This window comes from Cuculus canorus, chromosome 12, assembly GCF_017976375.1.
Source record: "Cuculus canorus isolate bCucCan1 chromosome 12, bCucCan1.pri, whole genome shotgun sequence".
Taxonomy (NCBI): Eukaryota; Metazoa; Chordata; class Aves; order Cuculiformes; family Cuculidae; genus Cuculus; species Cuculus canorus.
In genome coordinates this window covers 17732196-17757016 of record NC_071412.1, presented here as the reverse complement: position 1 = coordinate 17757016, position 24821 = coordinate 17732196, and the positions used below count along the sequence as shown (strand labels likewise).

General features: G+C 54.6%; 1 protein-coding gene across 1 annotated transcript in view; it reads left to right on the top strand.

The window, feature by feature from the left end:
• Positions 1–5206: 5206 nt before the first annotated feature.
• CSPG4 (chondroitin sulfate proteoglycan 4) overlaps positions 5207–24821 on the top strand; it is a 30747-nt gene continuing 11132 nt past the window's right edge. The window contains exons 1-3 of the mRNA XM_054077586.1: positions 5207–5367; positions 19898–20061; positions 21213–24794. Coding sequence (XP_053933561.1) covers positions 5271–5367; positions 19898–20061; positions 21213–24794 — 3843 coding nt within the window. The 5' untranslated portion in view covers positions 5207–5270. The remainder of the gene's footprint in view (positions 5368–19897; positions 20062–21212; positions 24795–24821) is intronic.

Below are 24821 nucleotides of genomic sequence, written 5' to 3'. Positions count from 1 at the left end.
CTTATGCTGGGTGTTCCAGAACTAGACACAGTCTTCCAGGTAGAGTCTCACAAACTCCCCAAGAGCAAGCCCAGGATCATCAGAGCCCAGTTAGATCCCAAGACCATGCTGGACACCTAAAGTCAGCCTAAGGACCCAGCACAGCTCACCATGTGGCCCCAAGTTTGCAGCAGCCCTCCCACAACCACAGAGGGTTCTCTGCTCGCAGCAGGGAATTTTTTCCTTGAAAACACATCGGTCAATATTTACCTGGTGTTAAAAGCCTGTCCTTCTGCCTGATAAGCCCTGTAGAAGCCGGTGAGCCAGCTGGTTCCAAATCACAGCTCAGCTCCTCTTCCAAAACACCCTAAATCCAGTCTAAAAATAAATGGGCCTTATTGATTTCCTTCTCTAAGCTAACACTGGGGAGCGATGTGTTCAGTGCTCAAGGAAGAGCAAAGCATGTTAGTCACCCAGAAGTGCAGTCCCAGCACTCTGAGCCCCCCAAGGGGAGCAAATAAAGCCCATCTCACAGCAAGCCCCTTGCACAAGGCATGGGGAAAGCAGCAGGAGAGCTGTGGGTCTGGCTCACAGGGGTTGTCCTGTGGTCCAGTGCTGCTGCAAGGCGTCAGCACAAAGGCAGTCCCCCAGCAGGTGGCTTCTTGGGGACTTAAAACCCCATCCTTATGCAGAGGCTGCTTGCGATGCACCCAGGTCAGAAAAGTCTGAAGTCAATAGAGCAGAGATGTTTGCTCACCATGTTCAGGACACATCCTGATGCTCATCGTGGTCCTCAAGCAGCAAGTCAAGGGGAGCCCTCATACTGGGCAAGGCAGGCACCTGTATAAGGGGCACAAGCAGGGGCAGCAACAGCACCCAGCAACAAACCAGCACCACAGCACAGCCTGGGTAAAAGGAAACAAGGGCTGAACGCCACCTGAGCTTAAATGTAGCCTGATTTCCGGGGTGGGAGGGTGTGGGTGGGAGCCCAGATGGGGCTTGTCAGGGCAATTAGCACTCAGAGCCTGGAAACTCTGCAAAGAACTGTTTGTCTCCTTAAGTTAGCAGCATCACAAGTCCCTGCCAGACAAAGACTGTTTTGTTGATGGTTGCAAAGAGACAAGAGCAAAGCTTGGGAGGACATAGTGCTGCACTTCTCCTGCCTAATGCAGTAGGCAGAAACCTGAACTCCCCACAGCATCCTCTTCCTTCTTGAGCTTGTTCCCTCACCCTGAGACAGGGCATGTTGGATATACTGAACAAACCCTACAACATCCCTCCCTACTTCCTTGAGTGAGCCCAACTGCAGAGATATTGCACATCTGCCCAGCTGTTTCAAACCACAGTCACAAGGTTCGCATCACTTCCTCCTTGAGTAAGTAGAGAGAAAACCTCCTGCAGGTGACAGCTGTCAGCACGGCACCTATGTGTGGAGGCAGGAGAAGCTCCAGTCTGATTAAAAGCAGGACCCAGCCAACGTCCCCGCTCCTGGTGCAATGCGTGTGTGGCCAAGGCTGAGGACCCACCACCCCAGGCCAGATCCACCCTGTACCTCCAGCCGGGGCATTGCTTTGGCCAGGTCTGATCCAAAAGCTTTGTTTTGTTTCTTATTAAAATCCCTCCAGCACTTGGGAAGGCAGATGCTGAGAAACTAACTCCCAGCAGCATTCATGAATGCGCTTCCTTCTGCCAGCACCGGATGGGATATTCCTTCCAGACACTTGCGGCGCGCTCCAAGCACGCTTGCTCCTCTCCTCCCTCGGACGGACTTGCTTCCCCAGCTGCAGCCCCTCACAGCCATCGGGAACCCCCATCCTTGTTCCTTGGCAGCTGACCCCCTCCTCTTCCAGCAGTGGTGGGAGCTGGGGGTTGGTGCAAACCCCAGCCAGACTAAAGGACATTGTTTTTTTTGGGGGGAAAGCCTTAAACTGTAGCTGAGCTCTGCTTCTTAAAGGGTGCATTGGGTGTCTCTTCCCCGCAGGTGGATGCCAGCATCCAGCTGCTCTGAAGCACTGAGTCTGAAACAGAGTAAGCAGTGGGGTTGGAAGGGTTCTCCAGAGATTTATCTCCTCCCGGGTTCTTTGAACAGAGGCTGCAGGAGACAGCAAAAAGCAGGCATGAAATAAATGCCACAAAGTTGAGTTTGCTTATGACAGGTAAATAGGGTGCATCGCTATCCAGGGAAAGGGCTCCCGGCTTGGCTAGCCCATGCTGGGCTCAGATGCAGTGGATGAAGCAGGGTTCCCATGAGAGATGCAGTGGCTAAGAGGTGCCTGCACGAACAGGGTGCCCTATGGGCTTTGGATCAGTGGCTGTGGAGTTCCCCAGCAGCCCTCCACACCGGCTACCCTGGAAACACATCCTAAATAAAAGCTGCGCTTGGATAAATAAATGCATCCGGAGGCCGGCAGGCCAGCCAGCATGGACAGGAGGCAGGGAGCAGGCCTGCACCTGGAGGGACAGACACTGTAGCCTCTTCAAACACCCTCCCCTGGGCTGCAGGGGAAGGAAAAAGTTTAAGTTTCCTTATTTTTCCCCCCCATCTGGGCTCAAAGCCCCCCCCTCCAGCAGGCTCCCATCCACCCCAGCAGTCAGGTTTCCCCACAGTGGGCACTCACCAAAGGGCGAGGGCAGCTCTCCGCTGCTTGCAAACGGAGGTGGAGGCACCCAAGCATCAGCTCCCCATGGCAGCTGGGGCAGAACGTGCGGCTCCCTCCCCAGCAGCACCAGCACCAGAGCGGATTTCATCGCAGAGCCAGGCCGCCAGCCCTGTCTGAGCTCCCGGAGAGCGAAGGCACTGCTCCACGCCGGCTCTGCCCCTCCGCTGCTCAGCCAGATGTTGGCTCGGAAAGGGAAAACTAAAGCCCCAACTGCCGCCAGGGCCTGGCTGAGGGATAGCAAATGTGCTGGCCAGACGTGGGGCACAGGGCTGCGCGAGGGGCTCCAGCAAGGGGGGGTGGCTCAAACAGCCTGCGGCAGCAGCACCTGGCCTGCTGCGGGGACTTGGTGGGGATGCTTCTCTGGATAACATATGAGGTTTCCATCTGAGGTTGTGAATTCCTTATTGAGGGTGAAATAATAATAATAATTATTTTAAAAGCAGTAAAGGTTTTATTTTGTCCTCATCATGGTCAGGTTTGTCTCTGATATTTTCTCACCAGCATCCTCCGGGTCAGTGCCAGATGACACTGAAGCCAGCGCAGCTGGGAAGTCATAGAATCGTGGTATGGTTTGGGTTGGAATTGACATTGAAGCCCATCCAGTTCACACACCCCTTCCATGGGCAGGGACATCTCCCTCTGGATCAGGTTGCTCCAAGCCCCATCCAACCTGGCCTTGAACACCTCCAGAGGTGGAGCAGCTACCACTTCTCCGGGCCTCATCACCACCACAGGAAAATATTTCTTGCTGAGATCTCAACTAAACCTCCCTTCTTTCAGCTTAAAACCATTCCTTCTCATCCTATCCCTGCAATCCCTGATCAAGAACCTTTCCCCAGCTTTTCTGTAGACCCTTTCAGTACTGGAAGGCCCCTATAAGTCCTGCTGCTTGAGCAGAGAGAATCCCATCTGCAGAGGCAGGAGCAGGCCAGCCAGCATCCCCACGGTGGAGGATGCTCAGGGTGCGTGAAGCCGTCTTCTTGCTCAGGCTGTACCTACTGCCCTTGCCTGAGGCCAATGGTGATATCTCTGGTGCCACAGAAAATAGAGAAAACCTGGGGATGGGGAGCCAGGAGCAAACTCGGGGATGCTTGCTGGTGGTTTGGAGGTGGTCCTGGTAGGTTTGGAGGTAGTCCTGATGGGTTGGAGGTGAGTCCTTCCAGAGAAGGGAGTCAGACTCCCCCATGTCAAGCAGGCAGGAAGGGACGGGACCCAAGAATGATGGAGACAGTTGAGATCAACCATCCACCCAAAGAGCCCAGCCCTGGTCACCTCTGTCCCTCAATCAGCCCTTAACAAGGCAAAGACAGAGGAACCAGAGAGAAAGCACAGCGATGCCGAGGTCCTCAGTAGACCTTGAGATAAAGAGCAGGAAAGGGAATATTTGGCAAAATTGAATCTGAACAAATCAGCAAGTCTGGATAATATGTAACCCCCAGACTAAATAGAATTAGCTAATGAACTTACTGAGCCCCTGACAATTGCTCATAAAAAGTTACTGAGAAAACAGCACATCCCAGGTTTATTTAATGTCTTTATTAATGATCTGAAAGCAAGAGTAAACAACAAATTAATTATGTTTGCAGATGACTGTAAGCTGGAAGGTGTTGCAAACGCTGCCAATGACGGCAAAGTCACACCAAGGGCCCTAAAGAGGTTAGAAATAAGCCAGCAGGAAACAAGATGCACATAATCTATGAGTGAAACATGGCACGGGGGAAAAGGGACCTGAAATATAGAAATCCAAGAGGAAGGAGATGTGCACTGTGCAAGAGCCAAGTGAGAGGCTGGGAACAGGTTGGAAGGGGATGGAGAGATGGGAGGTGAGCTACACTGTGAGCAAGGAGAAGCCTAAAATCCACCAGGGTGGTGTGAGTGAGGAGTGGGGCCCCAAGCAGGGTGGGATGCTACATCTCCAAAATGTGGTTGCCTTGTCCTTAACTTACAAAGAATTGGCTTGTGCCAGGGCAGGAGCTGGGAAACCCTTTTCCCAGCGCTGGGCTAGCATGGCTGGACCATCAGGAGCCCTAAGGGCTGAGGATCATCCTGATTGCCTTTAGTCCTGCTGAGAGAGGTGTGAGGTTTGGAAAACCACTTTGGCAGGTGGCAGGGAAGCTGGCACAGAGGCAGGCAGGCTGACTTGCTGGGGAACAGAGCCAGGGATGTGGAACACAGCTTTGGGACTGAGCCACTCATCTGGTTCTGCGCAGACACCAGGAGCTGGTTTTGCTACCCCAAAAATGCCCGGTAACGGGAAGAGCTGTGGATGCTGGATGCTCCGCTTCTCCTGGAGCAGGCGGCGCCTCCAGAGCCACCCATCGCACCCATGTCGGGCTTCTTTCCCCCTTGGCAGCGGCAGCCACTCCTCTCTCGCCTCGCCCCAGCCCGAACAAGGGCGCTTTGAGCGGTGGGTGGGCAGCGGGCGGGGGCCTCTAGCCCTTTAAGAGAGAAAATTGACTTTGTAATCTGAGCGAATTCCTCCTTTCTGACAGGCGGGAGAAGTTACAGGTCCCTCCCTCACTCCGCTTTATTAAATATAGTAGTAGCAGCAACCCTCGCCTGGAAGCAGGCGCTGGCGGAGGCTGTGCTGTGCCCGGAGCCCGAGCCGCTGCTCCAGCCCTGGGCAACACCATGGGTGCCCAAAGTGGCATCGCCATGCAGGTGCTGCTGCTGCTGCTGCTGCTGGCCTGCCAGCCACTGCCCCTCGGCGCAGGACCCCCGGCTGGAGGTAAGTCCCATCCTGCCAACTCACCCGAAGGACGGAGTGGTGTGAAACCCAGGGAGAAATGTTCAGCTTTGCGTGTGCAGGGTGGGCTGGGAGGGATGGGAACCCAGCGAGGAGCCATGCGAGCACCCGTGGGTGCAGGCTATCCCTCCCCAAGGTGCAAGGACACTGTCGCCAAGCTGACAGGAGCAAGGAGAGGCAACTGAGTGGTTTTGGGAAGGGTGTCCGGGCCAGGTTGTCCGGCAGGAAAAGTCATGGGAAGGAGCAGGGGTGCTCGCCCTCTGTGGCTCTCAGGGTGCAGCGTGTCCCAGCTGCGTCCAACACTTTCTCCAGAGGCACACACAAAAGTGGTGCTGGGCAGGATGAGGCTCACTCCCTCCACCCATGTAGGAGCCACAGGGCTTTGGTCTCCCATGGGAGAAAGGCACCTTCCCTGCTCTGCTGAAGCCCTGTGCCACGGGGATGGAGCACGGGCATGTCCCGCAGCTCCAGTAGGGACAGCCAGCCATCCCTGCCCATGTTTGGCCTTGCACAGTAGCTGCCTGCAAAAGCAGCCCCTCTCAGCTACTGAGAGGCTTGGATGGTGCCCGTGGGAAGGAAGAAGCTGGGTAGCGTTTGCCAGGGCGTGTGTTGTCTCCGGTTCTGCTCTGTCTGTCCTGTGCGCCCGGGGTGGCTGGCTGTGCGGGGTGAAGAGCTCGATTCTCCTGCCAGCACAGCCCCAGAGGGGTGCAGGGTCAGGTCACGGGTGATGGGCACCAGGGTCTGTCTGGGGCTAAGGGTCCCCCCCAGGAGAAGGAGCCAAGGTGCCGCAGGACGAGCTGCCCCCAGCAGCAGAGAGGGCAGGGGACGCTGCCTGCTGCACAGGGCAGAGCAGTTACTGCTGGACATGGGCTGGGCAGGAAGCAGAGCAGATGATTTATATCTGGTTTTCCCCAAGAAGTGGCCAGGTTTGACCACACGGCTCTTGGCACAGCAATGAGCCCTACCTCAGCATCCCATCGGCCATCCTGTAGCCCTGGTCCCACCCTGCACCTTCTCCTGCCTCTTGGACTTTCCCCTGTTCCAGGATGCTTGTATCTTCAATGGCCCAAACCTCAGCAGGTTCTGTGGGGTCTGGACATAGGTCTTGCCCTGCTCAAGACAGCTCTGTGCCTAAGCCTGCCCCTCCAAGCTGCACTTGGCGTCTTATTGATCATTTGCACTGCTTTAGTGGCATCCACAGCTTCAGAAGTGAAGGCAATGTAAAAATCACTTTTTTTTTCCCCTAACTCACTCCGAAAATAATATAACGTCTCACAAGCAGCTTCTCTTCCCCTCAGCGATGGGTAGGAGCTTGCTTTGTCCAAGCAGTTTGAGTTCCTGACCACCTCTTGCCTTTTGCTCCCCAATCATCTTCTGTGTCCGAGCCTGTGTCAATGCGAAGAGGAGGATGACCCCAAGGGCCATGCCTGTGGCACACAGGACCTGCAAGATCCCTCGTTGTCCCCATTGTTCCCCCAGCAAGCAGGTGGCCTCTGATTCTCTTCTTCCCTTCCGCCTCTTTTTTTTCCATGCGCCAAAATATGAGGATGCCTGGCAAGCCAAGTGGAAAAAAATCCCTTTTGTTAATGAACAAATTGGTCTTCTTCCTTTCAACCCTGACCTTTCCGTCCTGGCCAGGGATTTCAGCAAGCAGAGCCATTGACCACTTGGGTGTCCAGGATGGCTCCTGGGGCTGCCCTGGCACTCCTGAGTTCTTTCGTGGTGAATGGGCTGGAGCAACTCCAAAAAACAGCACGTGGCTTTCCCTGGCATCAGCAAAGACCCCCAGATTCCCCTCAGGTAACACCATCCACAGCCAGGGCACAGCTCCGGGGATCAATAGATATCTGCCTGGCATGGACTCAAGGAGATGGGAATGGAAAGGAGTTTTACACCCGTCTTCTGATGCTGGGGACTGTTTCTGCATCCAATTGAAGCAAAGGTGCCAGCAGCGACCCCAGGTTTAGGCATCAGTCTCTCATGAGCGCCATCCCTTCTGAGACCACCAGCATCAGTGCCAGGTGGCTTTTCCCACGGGCTGCCTGTCCTGGGACATCCAGGTGCTCAAGGCCGGACGGATGGGGCTTTGAGCAACCTTATTTAGTGGGAGGTATCCCTACCCAAGGCAGGGGGCTTGGAACTGGCTGGGTTTTAAGGGCCCTTCCAACCCAAACCATTCCATAATTCTATGATCCCTCCATCCCCATCAGGGAGAGCCAACCCAGCCACAAGTAGTGTGGTGGGCACAGGGCTGGAGAGAGGCTCATTATTGGGGGTGAAGCTTGTGTTTTGCGTTGCCTCCAAGCACAGCTTCAGGGCCTCGGGCGTTCTGCCCAGTCTAAATGGAAAGAGCCATCATGCACATCACCAAACACAAGATTATATCAAAAAGAATAAACACTCATCAAACTTCTCCTCTTGACATTGGAGTGTGAAGCTTTAGTAAACTGTTTTTAGACAGCCTGGCTTTCCGGTTCCCAGTGAGATCTGATGCAGGCTGAGCTCCCCCTTCCCCAAAAACCTTCTCACTGAGGGTTTGCAATGAGGATGGCTCTGGGGGTAAGAATGAAGCTGATGCATAGGATCCCTGGGAGCAGCATTCACCCCAAGCTTCCAGTAAGGGGGTACCAAAACTCTGACACCCCAGGTCTCAGCTGGACCCCTTATAGCAGCCTTCTTGTACTGAAAGGGGCTCCAGGAAAGCTGGAGAGGGGCTCTTGATCAGGGAGTGCAGGGATAGCATGAGGGGGAATGATTTTCAGCTGAAAGAGGGGAGATGGAGATGAGATCTTAGGAAGAAATGTTTTGCCTGTGAAGGTGAGGAGACACTGTCCAAGGCTGCCCAGAGAAGCGGTGGCTGCCCCTTCCCTGGAGGTGTTCAAGGTCAGGCTGGATGGGGCTTGGAGCAACCTGATCCAGTGAGAGGTGTCCCTGCCCATGGCAGGGGGTTGGAACTGGATGGGCTTTAAGGTCTCTTCCGACCCAAACCATTCTATGACTCCCAGCAGCAGAGATTGGGGTCCCGGGAAGGTAAGAGCTTGTCCATCACTGCTCCATGCAGGGAATCTGCTCATGGGCAGGAATTGTGTCTGCCCCATCGTACCAGTCGGGACCCCTCCTGCCTTATCCAGGGTTATCGGCTCGAGGGAGCTGTCTCGCCTACTCCTCTCCTCCACTTTTGGAAATCCAGCCATTTGATTCAATCTTTCTTTTTTGTGAATGCGCCACATGTTTTGAGGTCATAGCTCCAAGCAGCTGGAAAAGTTTCCAGCTGATGGGAAAGAACAGGAGAAAGGCTGAAAAGGGGGGAGAATGCAAACTGGTATCGTGGGAATCAGGGAGGAATATTCTTGTCTCACTCTTATATTTAGCAACAGAGGGCTCCGGGCAAATATATAACAAGCGCATTCCTCTAAGATCGCAGGACAGGGTTAAGCTCACCCAGAGGAACTCACGTCAGGTTGAAGGCTGGACAGTAACAGGACTTCAGAGGCGGTAGCCTAATGCTGTCTGTGTGCCTAAATAAAGCTCAAAGCACAGACTGTTCGCAACAGGCGTTGGCTCAGCCCAGACTCAGCTCCCAAGGGCCGCTCCCTCATCCCTTTCCAGGTGCCTGGAGGAGCCGGGCTCCAACTTGTCTCCTTGTTGGGAATCCAGCCTCCCTGAGTGTTAGCATCACCCGCAGCCTTCATCTGGGAAAGTCCTAGAAACTCCTTGGCTCATATTTGTACATTTTCCAGGCCTTGCCTGGGAATCCCAGGCAAGTTCCTTGTTCACAATTCACTCCAGCCCCTTCACAACCCACATCTCCAAACCTGGAGACATGGAGCAAGAAGGGTGGCCCATTCCCAAACCAAAGCTTCTCCAATGTGCCTAGTCCTTGGCTGCACATTACCACACTGGACGGGATGCCCTGTAGAGTTCCTATGGGAAATGTTACGGAAAAGCTAATGTCAGGAGGAATGTTTTACCATCTTTCTCCCTGAGCTGCTGCAGTGGGAGTAGATGTGCCTGCATGATGCTCATTTTACTTGTGAGGTTTGCAAATGGACTTAAGGCTTTTTGTTAATGTGCCACAACTGGAGAACACACTTTGCCTCGTTGCAAAGCTTGAATTCTGCAAAGCTGGGCTTTAAATCAGAGGAGTGGGGCTGCTGCAGCTCTTCCCAATCCTGGGATGGGGAGGATGCAACTTTGCTGCCCATTTTGTCACTCGTTAGCTGCCACTCATCCTCAAGACAGACCAAATAGGGCCTCCGAGCATCCTACTGCGAGCCAGCAACAAGGTGGGGCAAAAGATGTTTATGCTCCATGCCCTGGATCCGTAAGGATGATAAATTCCCATTTTCCATGCTTCTCGCCGGGTGTGTCGCCTGCGCCAGTTGTGCGTCGCCCTGGGCAATACCTCTGGGAGCTGCCCTGCGCCCAACGGCTGCTCTTGGCTGCCTGACAGCCCGACAGCCAGCCAGTAGCAGACAGAAAGCATCCCAGGGAGGGGAGGGTGCTGCCAAAAACTGACGGGAGCGTCATGGGGCAAACAGCATGGTTTGGAGGTGGCCAGTCTCATCACGTGCCTCCGAGCCAAGGAAAGAGAAAAGTAACATTCATCCGTCACGGTGACTCACTGGCTGTTCAAAAAGACTTCATAGGGCTGTGAGTCAGTTTGGGACAGCCCCTGTGGATCCCTGCTGCGTCTTTTGCCCAAATCTTGGCTTTCTGGTGGTTGTTTTTCACCCTGCTGCAGGCAGGCAAGGGGAGAGGTGGGCAAGGGAGAAGGGTTTGAGGTCAGAACCCCTGGCTGCTTTCACTGCCATCTCCAAGCACGTTCATGGATGCTTCCCATCTGTTATCATGCCATAAGCTCCCTCAGTGCTCCCCAGTGCCCAGGCAGAAAGCGAGGTGGGACGGGAGGAATTTCCCGTTCCTTTTCCCAGCTGGGTTGGGCTTTAGCCGGACTTCTGCCTCTGATCCCACAAAAATTTCTGGGCCCACCAGGGTCATTTCCTCTGGGAGCCAGGGACGAGAGAAGGAAGTTTTGGCCTGAGGTAGATGTGGCTGAGAAAAGCCTCCTGCCTTGCTGCGCAGCCCTGGGAGGGGATGTGAGCGCCCGCTTCCACACCCCCACAGCCCCACGCGGCCAGCTATACATTCTCCCTGTGCTAGAAATAGAGCAGGCCTTTATTTTCTCTATAAACATCACCCTGTCGCTTGTTTCTCATAGATGGAAAAGCCCGGGAGGGATAACAGGGGTGAGGAGGGAGAAGTGGGGTGGGGAGAGGGAACCTCCAAAAGCAAGAGAAGAGAAGAGAAGAGAAGAGAAGAGAAGAGAAGAGAAGAGAAGAGAAGAGAAGAGAAGAGAAGAGAAGAGAAGAGAAGAGATATCAGCTCTAGAAAGGAAAAAAAAATAAAGAAAATAATCCTTTTCTTTGCAGTCAGAACTGCAAGACAGGCAATTTAGCATGTCACCCTTAGATGAACAAAAAATATCCCCTCTTTCCCTATCCACACTGCAAACACCCCCTTTTGTCCATGGAGACACTTTTCTCTGCCCCTGAAGGCACCCATTATCGCCAAAAGCCCACCTTGGCCATGGCCATCGTAGCCCCACAGGGCATAGTGTTCTGTGGGTGCTGCGGGTGCTGCCCTGTCAGCACGAATACAGCCAAATCCCCCTGAGCAGTATCTTTTAAAACTCCTTCCCTGCCTCCGAGTACAGCACTGGATGCTGACACTAAAGCTGGCAGATAGCTCCTGCAGAGCTTTAGCATCTCCCTACATGTGCTGGGCTGCACAATCCTCTTGTGCCCATCCTTCCCTGCCTCACCCCGACTTTGGCCAATAACCATCCCCCCATTTTGGCCTTTCAAGAGCTGTTTCATACAAGTGAGGCTGGGAATCGTCTGAGCCCAGGCAGCTGGAAACAGGCCCCTCTCCAGCGGCGGCTGTGCTGTTTGTTGACGGCAGGCGAGGATCTCTCCGGTAACGTCCAGCCGTTCCAAGGATGCCTGTGAGCATCCCCCAGCTGGGCTCTGCTGCTCCCCCCACTATCTCTCAGGAAGGTACACACATTGGGACTGAGGATCAACTTGTGAACAGGCACCAGCTGTGCTGGACAGGATTTGGGGATCTGTAAGGTGGGATGTGCATCCTGGGTGTCCCGCTGCCCCATAACCTAGCCTCCAGTCCAAGCTATCCCCAAGGTCTCCCTGCTCTTACAGTGCTGGGCAGGTTGGGATTGTCCCCTCATATGCCACCACGTGCCCTCCTGCAGCTCTGCAAGCCCTTCCCTCACTGGGTATGAAGAAGCAGCACAGAGCTAGAGTAGGGAAAGCTGTGGAAGCGTGAGCTGGGATGTGCAGGGTGGAGCTGGAAAACCTGCCAGCCAGCGAGAGGGGGAGATGGCTTGGGAGAAAAAAGAAAGAGAAGGGAAAAAAATAGAACAAAACCCGACTTGGGATGGTTTGGAAACCACGTCCTCTGAGGGTGATACAACATTTCCAGGCCAAGTTCTCCTGGCAGCGGGAGCCTGAGTGAGCTTGAGTCACGCTGCAGGGGACGGCACAAAAGCCCCATTGAGTCTCCCACTTCCCCAAATCCTCCCACTTGTTCCCCCCCCCCACTTTGCTTCCCAGGGCAAAAACTCCAACCACTGCTTCCAGCTCAGGCCCCTCCAGAGTCATTTAGCTACGTGTCTTTAAAAGCTCTTCATCCCTGCTCCTGCTCATGCCAGGCTTTGGGGGTGCTTGCCCTGGGGATACCTCCCGCCAGCAATTCCTAAGAGCACCATGGCCTTTGTAAGGGGGATGGAGGTGATGTGTGGTGCCAGGTCCTTGCCTTCCCCTGTGTGGCTCTTCTTCTGGCTGAGCAGGAGAGTGCAGGAAATACCATCAGCTTTAGGGCTGCTTGAATCATCGTAAAACCATGCTGGATAAGCGAGGGCTGGAGCTCCAGAACTCCAGCCAAGCCTCCTGGACCCCTTACAGCCTCCGGCTACAGCAAGTCTTTGTAGGGTTGGGGGAGGCAGGCAGGAGCAAGCACACGCATTGGGGCAGGGGGGTTGAAGGCTGGGAGAACATGGGATGATCCAGCAGCCCCCCACCTCCCCGTTCCCAGCCAGCACAGAATTAGCAGGGGGCATGTTTTCCTCTGACCCCAAAGTCCGTGGGCTGCTAAAAGGCATTTTTTATCCTGAAGCTGTCAGGCAGGAGCCAGGGAAGGGGAGCAGGAGAGCAGCTGGCCGGGGAACGGAGAGGGGAACTGAATTAATAAACACAGGCAGAGGTTTTCAAAGAGGCACAGTGCAGCCAGAGGTAGGGACAGATGATGTGCTTTGGGAGGGATGGGGGCAAAGCAGAGCATTCCAGCCCAGGGGCTCCTCTTCCACGCCCAAAATGAGGGTGATGGTCACTTCTGGTGAGCCCTTGGTGGTTGGCAGACTTGAGGGAGATCAGCTGTGGCTTTGGTGTCGGTTTCCCGGGTGTTGCTTTCCAGCAATCTCCACTGGCCAACACTCCTGGAAAGTGCCGGCCCCAGCCTCAGGGAGCTCCACTGCGAGGGAGGGCCAGGTGGAGGGTGGGAGGCAAGAACCAGAGTTCTCATTCCCACTGCCGGAATTTGAGAAGTACACACAGCCCTGGGGTGTGGGAGCTTCAATTGCTGGCTGGGGTCACAGAGGATAAAACCTGGAAGCAGAGATAAAGTGAAAAAGCCCTCCTCTGCACCAGGAGTTATCACAGCAGGGATGGATCCATGCCAATGTCCCCTCACCCTGTAAAGATTGAGGCTGAACCCCAGGGTCAAGAAAGCAGGGAGAGGCTGTACCCAGCATAGGGGCTGTTTGTTGGGCCGGCTGTGCCCCATCCTAAATGCCTGAGCCCATCCTGGAGGCAGCCCCACTGCCCATGGAGGAGGGTCTGCCAGCACAAGGGAGACCATGGGACACCCCCAAGGTCTCTACTGGGCTTGGATGCTGTTGCTGCAGCCCAAAACTCACTTGTGACCCATCTCTACCGCACTGGGATTTCCTTGCTGCGGAGACCTGGATGGTTGCTCAGCCCTCCTGCTGCAGCCAGGCACCCCTTGGGTCTCTGAGCACCCCTGAAGGCAGCAGCCCCCCAGTCTTCCCCCATCAGGTTTCCAGGCACCTTCTCCACCCAGCATAACTCCAGCCAAATCCGAGGGCCGCTCCACGACGGCTGTGTTTGCCTTAGCCTGCCTCGCAAGCTGCTCATTTCCTTCCCCAGCCATAAATAAAACCACGCTGTAAAACAAGGGGAATGTGTAACATAATGAAAGCTTTCTCAGAAAGCCCATCTGATCCCTGCTCCCCCCCCTACACGGGGACAGGGACACAGCCCAGCCCCATCACCACCCAGGATGCATCCAGAGCGCGAGGGGCTGCAGGACACATCCAGCATCGCACAGCCAGGCTGAGGATTAGGGAGGTAAAGCCCAGGGCCACCCACAGCGGAGGCAGGAGGGCTAGTCCTGCCCACCCTGCCTGTGCTAGGAGCAGGGATGGGAGCTCAGGCACACATTGTGGGGGGACCAGAATGGGTTCTAACTGCTGAGCAGCATCCTCAGGGCTGGGTGGCTGCACCCCCAATCCCTCCAGTATTTGCATCCCCTCCAACCCCTCCAGTGTGTGCTGAGCAGCACAGCACAGCTGGCAATGGGCAAGCTCTTTACCTTATAAAGTCAATAAAATAAAAGAAGCAACCCCAAACAGCTCAGAGGGCCTCAAAACAAGCTCCTGATGCTGCAGAGGAGGAATGCCCCAGGCTGGCCATGGGCACCCCAGCAGCACTCCATGTGATGGGGCCCCAGAAGCATTGGGCGCGCCACCGACAAAAAGGCCACTTGTTGGCATGGCCCAGCGGGCAGGAAGGAGAGTAGCCGCTGGGCTGGGCTGCACCAGCAGCCGCACAAGCCCAGGGCTGTTTGGGCAACAAGGAGCCTTCACTCCCCAGCTATTTTTCCACCGTTAGAAAACCGGTGTGGTCAGGGACGGAAGTGGCTGTGAACACAGAGTGCTTTTCAGGGGGGGGACATGTGTGTATGCACAGGGCTCACCTGGCACCCACTCCAGTAATTAAAGAGCTGCTTTAATGAATTCCAGCCCCCTCCCTGCAAACACACACGGGCCACCAGCCCTGGCCCCCACCTGCCCCTCACCACAGCCTGAATGAAGCCTTGTTGAGCAGCCAGTTCCTCCCCAACACCGAGCCCCTTTGCTCCACTCCTTTCTCCTCAGCCTCAGCATCCTCCTCCGGGCAGACCGACAGGGATCCCTTCAGACCCTTGGGGACTTGCTTGCATCCCCCGTGCACTGATGCACCTCCTCATGCACATCCCGAAACACATCCAGCAATCCCGTGAGCAGGCTGGGGGTGCCCAAAGCTGGCATAGGAGCCTACGGATGGGGAAGGAATCCAGCCACCAGCTCGCATTTCCCTCTGCACACCCTGGAGACATCTCCCTGCTCTGAAAAAAAACTCACATCCAGTGCCAGTTCACTCTGTGAATCCCTGTGTGAAGGCTTGTGAGCGCTTTCCCTCGCCTGGGCTGGGAATTGGCTCCTCTTCCCTCCTACGTGCTGGGAAGGAGGTGGGAGAAGTTTGTGTACAGAGATGTTATAACATGGAGAACAGCCCAAACTGACAGCGTTGTGCCCCAGAATAGCCCCAGGAGTCCCCAAGCCTGGAGCCCCTCAGTGTGGACAGGGATCCCCTTCCTCTCCTTGGTGCTTCCCAGCACTGGGCTCTGCCGGACTTGGCTGGTTCTGGGCCTGTGGTGCCAAAGAACTCCCTGAACACCAAATAAACAGCAATTGGAGAGGCTAAATCCTCTGTGTTTTCAACTGGAGGAGCAGGGGGTGAGGGCCAAGGCGTCCTGGACCCGGCGCGTGGCCGACGGCTGGGGCGGGTGCTGGGGCAGCGCTGTCTTGCACAGAGCCCTCGCTTGTTCGCCAGCCCCAGGAGGAGCCAAGCACGCCTGGGACCTTACTCCCAGCCCCTTGCTCAGAGCTTTTGGCTCATCTCCTTGTTTTTTTCAATGCAAAAAAAAAAAAAAATAAAAAATCGCAGAACCCAAATGACAGTGTAGCCTATAATCTGCTGGCCGGCTGCTCGGAAACTGTGACAGAGGCCCCTCTCGCCTCATCAATGCCTTTCCAGCAGTCTGGCAAGGCAAGGGCAGCGATTTCCTGTGGGACACGGTGAGTTGAGAACGTCAATTATGTTTAGCCAGGGTGAGTGAGACAGCCAGGGTGCCCACCCCAACCTATGGCCAGGATGTGGAGACCTGCTCCTCCCTATGATGAAGGAGGAAGGGCCAGCTTGGGCATCCCCACTCAGGGATAAGACTTGGCTAAAGGCACAATGTGTCCACGGTGTGATCACAGCACCCTTGAATCACCTGGAAAAGGTGCTTTTGGGTCACAGGAGTGCATCTTCATGATCCATGGATGCTCAGTCACAGCCAGCCCACAGACATCGCTGGGTACCTGGGAGGTTGCCTGCCCGAATAGAAGCCACCATCAGGGTGGTACACGCTGAGGATCCTCCAAGGCAAAACACATTTGAACCCCACCCCAAAAAAATCCAGCAAGCCATATTTCCTGCATCTTTTGCAACTTGGAGGGCAAGGAAGAGGGGAGAAGGAGGTGAAAAGCTGCAAGTCTCTTGTGAAAGAGGAATGCCACAGGTCGAGCAGTGTTTGCCTCCTGGTGGGGCTACAGTGCAGAGGAGGAGGGAGGCCCTGAAATAAAGCAGGAATTTGGGAAGACAAACAGCAGTAATTTACAATGCTCTGCTGCCGGAGAAAAATCCCAGGGACTCCTGGAGCCAGGCAAGGGTCCCTCCTCCCTCCCCCAGCCAGCAGCACTGCTCCCCTGGGCATCCATGCTTTTGGTAATGTTTTATTAGTAGTGTTTTATGAGAGAAAGAGAAGAAAAGCATCTTTGGCAGCTTTAGAAGAACCAAGGCAGGACAAAATGTGCTGGCTGCAGGAGCTGCTGCCCCTTACCACACTGAAAAACAAGTTGGTTGTGCCTGATCGTCTCCTCTACCCCCAAAACATGATCCCCAGCACCCATGGGAGATGCTACCTGGCTTCTGGGCTGGCAGAGGAGCTGTGGTGGGTTTGGTGCCAGCAGAGGCACAGGAGAGCCCAGCCCCAGCAAAGCTTTCCTACCCCGTGAGAGCAGCCGCTCGGTACCCATCTGAAAAGCATGTTTTTGGGATGAGGGGAAGCCACAAAACTGAAATGGAGCAAAATCCCAGTGTGGTCTGGAATACGAAACGTGCACACACATGGGGGAACCCAACAGGGGAAGCACATAATACGCACGCGATGTCTCCAAGGAGTGAAATATATTGCATGCATGTGTGCACAACCCACTGGCGCCCAAGGGCAGCTGCATGTGTGCAAGGAGGAAGAGGAAAATTTCATTTTGCAATGTGCTGCGTTGCTCCTGCTCACCAAACACCAGGATAAAGTGGTGCTGAGAGCCCCAAGCAGTGCCCCGCGCAGCACCCACCACCCTTGGCCACTGAGCAAGGCACGCTGGGGCTGGCTGGTTCTGCAAGGACCAGTGGAAGGAGGGAGAAGGTCAGGAGAGAACAGAGTTCTTGATGGGCCTGCAAAGAATAGCAAAGCTCCTGTGAGTCACTAGCTGGACTGACGAGGACAAGGAAGCCTAAGTGCCCCATGCCAACAGCAGGCACGAGGGCCAGGAAATGAGCAGGCTTGAGTAAGGCGCGCTGGCAGCCCTGCCCGGGGCTGAGCAAAGGGCTTGGTATTAAAGCAAGCACTAGATATTTCCGTGCTGCCATTTCTTCCCTGCCCAGAGTGGGTGCAGTGATGGTCCTTGCAACACCCACGCTACTCGCCTAGACCCCAGGAGAAAGCCAAGGCATTTTCTCTGTTGCCAGGGGAGGAAATTCTTTTTCCCAGGGTCTGGACATGGAGGTCTGTCCATCCCTGAAGGGCCCAGAAGAGCATCCGCTATAGAGGGCAGAGCCCAGCTCAGAAGAAAATGCAATAAGCCAAAGCAGAGCGTTCCAACTCTGCCCACGTCAGGCAAACCCTCACCATCACCTCTAACCTTTAACGATGGGCTTGTTTCAAACACTCTGTGACTGTGGCTGCTTGGTTTTGTGTTGGGCTTTCACTCGCTGCACCACCCCATGAGCAAAGCTGCCTGCCAGCACACGATTCCTGCCTGTTCCCACCCCAGTCAGCCCTACAGAAACCGGGGCTCAGCTGCAATGAAAAGGCAACTGGGGAAGCAGCTATAAGAGCACATATGGGTGTTTCCATCCAGACCTCAACAATGCCGAGGCTGTTTTCACCCCTGTACCCAACATTCACCTTCACCTCCTCCAAATGAGAGCAGGGGCCAGGCAGGGACCCTGGAAGAAGCCAGAGTTTCATCCTCTTTGTTCATTTCACCACAAACTGCATGTGGGACCCTGAACCCACGAGTGGATCTGATGACAGAAAATGCAACAGTGAAGTACAGGAAGAAAGCTCCGCACATATAAACTCAAGCATAGCAGGTTTTACTGACTCAGCCGGTGATGTGTACTTGCGGCCCAGAATGCCAACCACATCGTGGGCTGCATCCAAAGCAGTGAGAGCAGCAGGGTGACAGGAGAGAATCTGCCCCTCTATTCTGCCCTGGTGAGACCTCACCTGGAGTCCTGTGTTCAGTTCTGGAGTCCTCAGCAAAGGAAGGACATGAAGCTGTTGGAGTGAGTGCAGAGGAGGCCATGAAGATGATCCGAGGTCTGGAGCACCTCCCATACAAGGACAGGCTGGGAGAGTTGGAGTTGTTCAGCCTGAAGAAGAGAAGGCTTCAGGGAGACCTTAGAGCAGCTTCCAGTACTGAAAGGGGCTCCAGGAAAGCTGGGGAGGGAGTTTCTGCAAAGGCTTGTAGCGATAGGCCTAGGGGGAATGGCTTTAAGTGAAAGAGGGACAGATTTAGACTAGGCAGTAGGAGGAAATTCTTCATAATGAGGGTGGGGAGGCCCTGGCCCAGGTTGCCCAGAGAAGTCATGGATGTCCCATCCCTGGAGATGTTCAAGGCTAGGTTGGATGGGGCTTGGAGCCCCTGATCCAGTTGGAGGCGTCCCTGGCCATGGCAGAGGAATTGGAACTGGATGGGCTTTAAGGTCCCTTCCAACCCAAACCATTCTATGATTCTATTTAGAGGACCCTTCCCCCTCATTACGTGGCCAGGGCAGATGTTGTGGTGCCTGTTATCAGGCCAAGTTCCCAACCATTAGGAGCCATTATCCTAATGAGTCTTTCCCACTTCTGCCATGTGCCCCTTTGGAGGAATACAAGCCGTTCCAGCGGTGGCTTTGTCGGGCCTTGGCTGGACTCCCTGGCCAGTGCCAGTTGCTGCCAAACAGAGAGATACCGCGTGGGAGCCCTGGGGATGCCACTGGGTCAGACAACACTGTGCTCTGCTCTTCTCCCTATTTTACATCGCTCTCTATATCATCCAAACACTATGGGCGTTCACCCTGAAGGTGGCTGCTCCGTCAGCGCTGGAGGGATAAACGCCTGTGCCTGTGATCCATATGTGGATGTGAGACCATGCAGAAACCTCAGCTCAAACAGTGTCCCCGAAGCTGCTCCTGGAACCCGTTCAACGCCCGGTATACATCAGCCTCGGAGGGACTCAGCACAATGGCATGCGGTCATGAGATGAAAGACTGTGTCACAGGGCATAGGCGGGAGAGGGCAGAATTAAAAGCACAGGGAGTGGCAAGGCTTAATTTTAGAGCTCTTATATATTTCTGCTGGCTCAGTGCATGCATGTGCATTGCACACATGTTAAATGTGTGTGCCTTGGATGTGCTGCTGCCCCGCCTGATGAGCTTCAGAGCAACCCACAGCCAAATTAACTCTGCCTTTGCAGTGTGAAGCGTAAACACTCGGAAGGCCTGGAAGTTTTAAATATTTACGGAGGAAATGTCAGAGATGGGAGTGAACATGCATGTCTTCAGTCCATATGTAGGCACAGCCATAGAATCAGATGCACAGGTCACTATAAGGTCTCGTTAGAGCCTTACCTTCTCCAGGCTGAACAACCCCAACTCTCTCAGCCTGTCCTCACACGGGAGGTGCTCCAGGCATCAGACCATCTTTGTAGCCCTTCTCTGCACCCATCCAACAGTTCCACATCCTTCTTATGATGAGGATTCCAGAACTGGACACAATACTCTAGGTGCATATATACTGCATGGGCAAGCAGGAACACAACCTCTGTCTCCACACACCCAGCCCCTAGAAAGCCCTTCACCTAGGAAAATGAGAAAATAGACTCCCCTGAAGATGTTTGCAGTCTGCCAAGCTCCAGCACCCTGTCACAAAGCAAAGAGGGAGCCCAGGAGGGGAAGGACAGACAGACATTCGGGGGACTCCAGGCTCCCAGCACTCACAGAGAAAGGGTTTGTGGGGGGTGTCCTTCACTGCCTGACGCTCTCCTTTTTCTCCCCAGCCTCTTTCTTCGGGGACAGCTTCGTCGAGATGCCACTGGCGGACGCCTCGCGCACAGTGCGGCTCCACCTGCAGCTGTACACCAGCCAGGGGAACGGGCTGCTCTTCCTGGCTGCCGGCCAGCCCGACCACCTCCTGCTCCAGCTGCGAGCTGGCGTCCTGCAGGTCAGCACCCTCACACAGGCTGGGCTCTATGGGCCAGGGCTTCATCCAGTGCAAGGATGGAGGGGCAGCACCAGAAAGCAGCAACCATGGGGCCAGACACAAGCACAGCCAGCTCAGCTGCCAAGATCCCTACCCAGTGAAGTTAAGAGCTCAAGAGGAGAGCGGACACAGTCTTGGGAGAATCAGTTAAATACAGAGAAACAGGCTGCAGCTGGGGAAGCTCCACACCCACCACCTGGGGTGATGTTAGGGAGCATCATTGAGATGCCCAGACACTGGCACCCCGTGTACATTGCATGGTCAGACGTGGTGCACAGCACCCTCATGGTGTGAGGGGTTAGTGAAGAGAAGGAATGAGTTGCGAGGGTCCAAAGAAAGGAGAGGGCTCCATCAGAAGACTCCAGTATCCCACCACAGGCCAAGCCCAACTAGGGCGTGGGAAGAGATTGGAAGAATAAAATTGTGTCTTGTGGTTAGGGCATTGGCATCCATCGAGAAGGAAAAGAGCAGGAAGCATCAGAAGCACACACCCCGCCTCTCCTGCAGCCTGGGCTGGACCACCAACCACATCTAAACCAAAGCAGGCGAGCAAGTGAGCAGCTGGCCGGAGGTCTCTCTAATGCAGACCATGTGTCTCAGGTTCCATCAGCAAATCCTCTACTTAGGCAGGCTCCAGGCTGCTGCCTGTGCAACCAAACCCTGCTATTTCCCCTGACAGTTCCCAGGCAAGGGCTGGAACAGCTCAGGCTGCAGGGATGGAGGGCAGTGGGCAGGATGGAGTAGCGAAAGAGGAGCCAGCAGCTAGCAGGGCTCCTCCATAGGGGAGAGGGAAAGCCCAGTAGTGGGGCAGTAGGACTGGGAGATGCAGGACCCTAGGGAAGTGGTTCTGAGCCTGAAGCTTGCCGAGAAAGAGTGGAAAAGGAGAGAAATTCAGAGCACAGCACAGAGAGGGCATGTCCACAGTGGCATGAGGGAGGAGCAGGCACGTAGAGGTCAGGATGAACAGCAGTAAACTAAGAGACCAAAACACTTGTGAGTCCCCAGGGATGGCTCCACACTTCAGCAGGTATTTCTGGTAGGTGGAGAGGTGTCTCCTATGCTGCAGATAATACCAGGCTTGAGCTGAGCACTTTCCATGTCCTTTCTTGCAGGCCAGGCTACAGCTGGGCTCAGAGAAGGTGATGCTGCAGTCCCCAGCAGAGCTGCAGCTCAATAACCTGGCAGTACACAATGTGGAGCTGCTGGTGGAAGATGGCAGAATGACACTGACTATCGACAGCCTCTTTAACAGCTCTGTTGACATCACAGGGCCCATACGGGAGCTGGACATCCAATATGGCCTTTATGCTGGTGGGACAGGAAGCCTTGACCTACCATACCTCACCGAGGCCAGCTCACCCTTCAGAGGTTGTCTCCATTTAGTGACATTCAATGGTCTGGATGTCCTTTCCCCTCTGTCCTCTGATGGCAGCTCCAAGATCTTCCACCGAGTTCAGGAAGGGTGCAGCACACAGTTCTCTGCAGAGCCTGAGGACCCCTTTGGGTTCCTGGGGCCACACTCCTACATAGCATTTTCCACATGGGATGCAAGGGAGGAAGCAACCATAGAGTTTGTGATAACAACGAGCATCATCCAGGCACCCCTCATATACCATGCAGGGCTGGAGAATGATTTCTTCTACCTGGAGATCTCCAATGGGCGTTTGAGAGGGTTTGTTGAGAAAGGGAATGGCATCATTGTCCTACACAACAACGTCTTCATCAGCGATGAGCAGCAGCACTATGTCAAAGTCCACATAGACATCCACAAGTTTGAGATCCTGATCGATTACTATGCCTCATCCACATCCAACCGGGGCATCAACAACTACCTTGACCTTCAGGGAAACCTCTTCATCGGAGGTATGGATGAAAAAGCTTTGCAAAGGCTGAGGGAGCATCATCTTGCTTTCATCTCTGTGTGGACCATGACCAACAATTCGTTTGTTGGTTGCTTGGAGGACCTGCGGATAAACCTACAGAGGAGGAGTCTGCAAGATGCTGTGATCACGAAGGACATCACATCAGGCTGTGGAAAGCAGGACCACTACTGGGACTATGATGAGGCGTATGAGCAGGATGAGGCACCCACCTCCCCACCTCCAGATGTCTGGTCGGGAGCACCAGGTCTGATAGCAGAACCGTGCCATCCAGACAACAGCTTCCCACCTGCCTTTGCCAACATCAGCAGGCTGCTGCACGTCAGCCCCCTCATTGTCTCTGAAGGGGGCACGGCCTATGTGGAGTGGAAACACGCCCAGCCTACAGTAGACTTGAGTCTTGCAAACATCCGGCAGTCCCAAATCCTCTTTAGCATCACCAATGACCCTAGACATGGCCAGCTGGAGCTGGACATTCCTGGGTCCAGGAGCAGAAGGAAGTTCACCTTGTTGGACATTGTGAATCGGAAAGTCAGGTATGTCCATGATGGCTCTGAGGGGCCCATGGACCAGCTGATGCTGGAGGTGACAGTAACTGCCCAGCAAGGGGTCCCCGAGTGCTTGCGGCAGGGTCAGATGTACCTGCTGCCCATCATGATCAACCCCATCAACGATGCCCCACAGGTGATCTTTCCCCATGGGAACCACATGACAATCCTGAAACACACACGGAAGCACCTGACCACGGACATCCTGCAGGTCCTTGATGATGACTCATCCTGTGATGACCTCGAATTCCAGCTGCATGGTGGCCAGCAGATGGATGAGGGTTATGTGGAGTATGATTTCCACCCTGGAGTGCCAATTGAAGAGTTCTCCTGCAGGGACCTGGAAGCAGGCAACATAGTCTACGTGCACCGGGGCAGTACAAACTCACAACTCGCCTTGCAGGTGAGTGACGGCACAGTCCCAAGCCCCATTGCTACTCTGAGGATCCTCGCCATTGACCCTGACATCCACTTGCGCAACAACACCGGCCTCTCCATCTCCCAAGGAGAAGCTGCACACATTACCACAGCCAACCTATCAGTGGAGACAAATGCAGTGAAACAACGTGTTGCCATCCTTTATGTCCTTACGGAGCCCCTAAGGTATGGTGAGGTCCAGAGGCAAGGCAGCATGGGAGGAGAATGGAAAAAAGTCGAGTCCTTCCACCAGCAAGACCTGGAGCAAGGGCGCATCCAGTATTTTAGCACAGACTCAGAGCACCATCTGGAAGATGTTGTGGAAAATCTGAGATTTGAAGTCCAGGTGGGGCAGAAGGTCTTGCAAAACAACACCTTTCTCATAAGGATCAAAAGAGCTACCATTAAGATGAGGACCATGGTCCCCCTCCAGATGAAAAACAAGCGGCACAGAAATATCACCAGTAAGGAGCTGGAGGCGATGTTGGAAGATCCAAACTCTACCCCAGTTCCCTTCCACTATGTGATAATTCAGGCTCCCAAAAAGGGAAACCTGGAGCTGCTTGGAAACAGGTTGACCGAAGGCTTTGGATTTACCCAAGATGACCTGCAAAGAAACCACCTGAGCTACAGTGCAACCATCAGGAACTCTCAGCAAGCCGAGGACACCTTCCAATTTCGCGTCCGTGCTGGTGAGCGGCACTCTCCTGTCTACACCTACACTATCAGCATTGGTGGGGACCCTGATGCACCAGTCCTGACCAATGTCCTCCTGACTGTGCTGGAGGGGGGGCAAGCTGTCATCACCAAGGACCACCTGTTTGTACAAAGCATGAACAGCATGGACTACCTCTACGAAGTGATTGAGGGACCAGCACATGGGAGGCTGGCCTGGGCGGCATCCCATGGCTGGGCCTCCAGAGAGGAGATCACAGAGTTCACCAACGATGACATCCTCCACCGTCGTCTGCTGTACCAGCATGATGACTCCGAAACACTGGAGGATGACATCCCGTTTGTAGCAATTAGGCAGGGTGAGGGCAGCGCTGAGCACGACGAGGAGGAGGTGAGAGGTGTTTTCAGGGTCTCCATCCAACCTGTCAATGACCACCCCCCTGTCCAGGTAGTGAACAAGGTCTTCAACGTGGTGCGCAATGGGCAGCACTTGCTGACAACAGATGACATCGCCTTCACCGACAAGGACTCTGGCTTCTCCGACGTGCAGCTGGTGCTGGCAAGGAAGGACATTTTGTTTGGCAGCATCGTGTCCATCGATGACAGAAGCCACCAGGTCTATCGGTTCACTCAGGATGACTTGAGGAAGAAGAAGATCCTCTTTGTCCATTCAGGAGCTGACCGGGGCTGGATCCAGCTACAGATCTCAGATGGCCTCCACCAAACCACTGCCCTCCTGGAGGTACAGGCATCAGACCCCTACATCAAAATAGTCAACAACACTGGTCTAGTTATCCACCAAGGCAGCCGAGGTAGCATTGACTCCTCTGTTCTCAGCCTAGAGACCAACATGGACATCAGGTCAGATGAAGAAATACGGTTCCTCATAACGACTCCCCCAAGATGGGGAACTGTGCTGAGAGGGGAGCAGCCGGTCATGGCCTTTTCCCAGAGGGACCTATTAGGAGGAGAGATCTCCTACCGCCATAATGGGAGCAGGAACACCCGGGATGAATTCCAATTCACTGTAGAAGCAAACGAGGTGGTGGTGGAGGACACGCTGGCCATCAGTGTGTTCTTGGACACTCATCCCAGCCCCCTGCACATAGTCAACCACAGGGAGATCCACGTCTTCCAGGGGGAAGCGGCTGGGATCAAGGAGGAGTACTTACTGGTGAGTAACCCTTTCTCCAGTCATTCC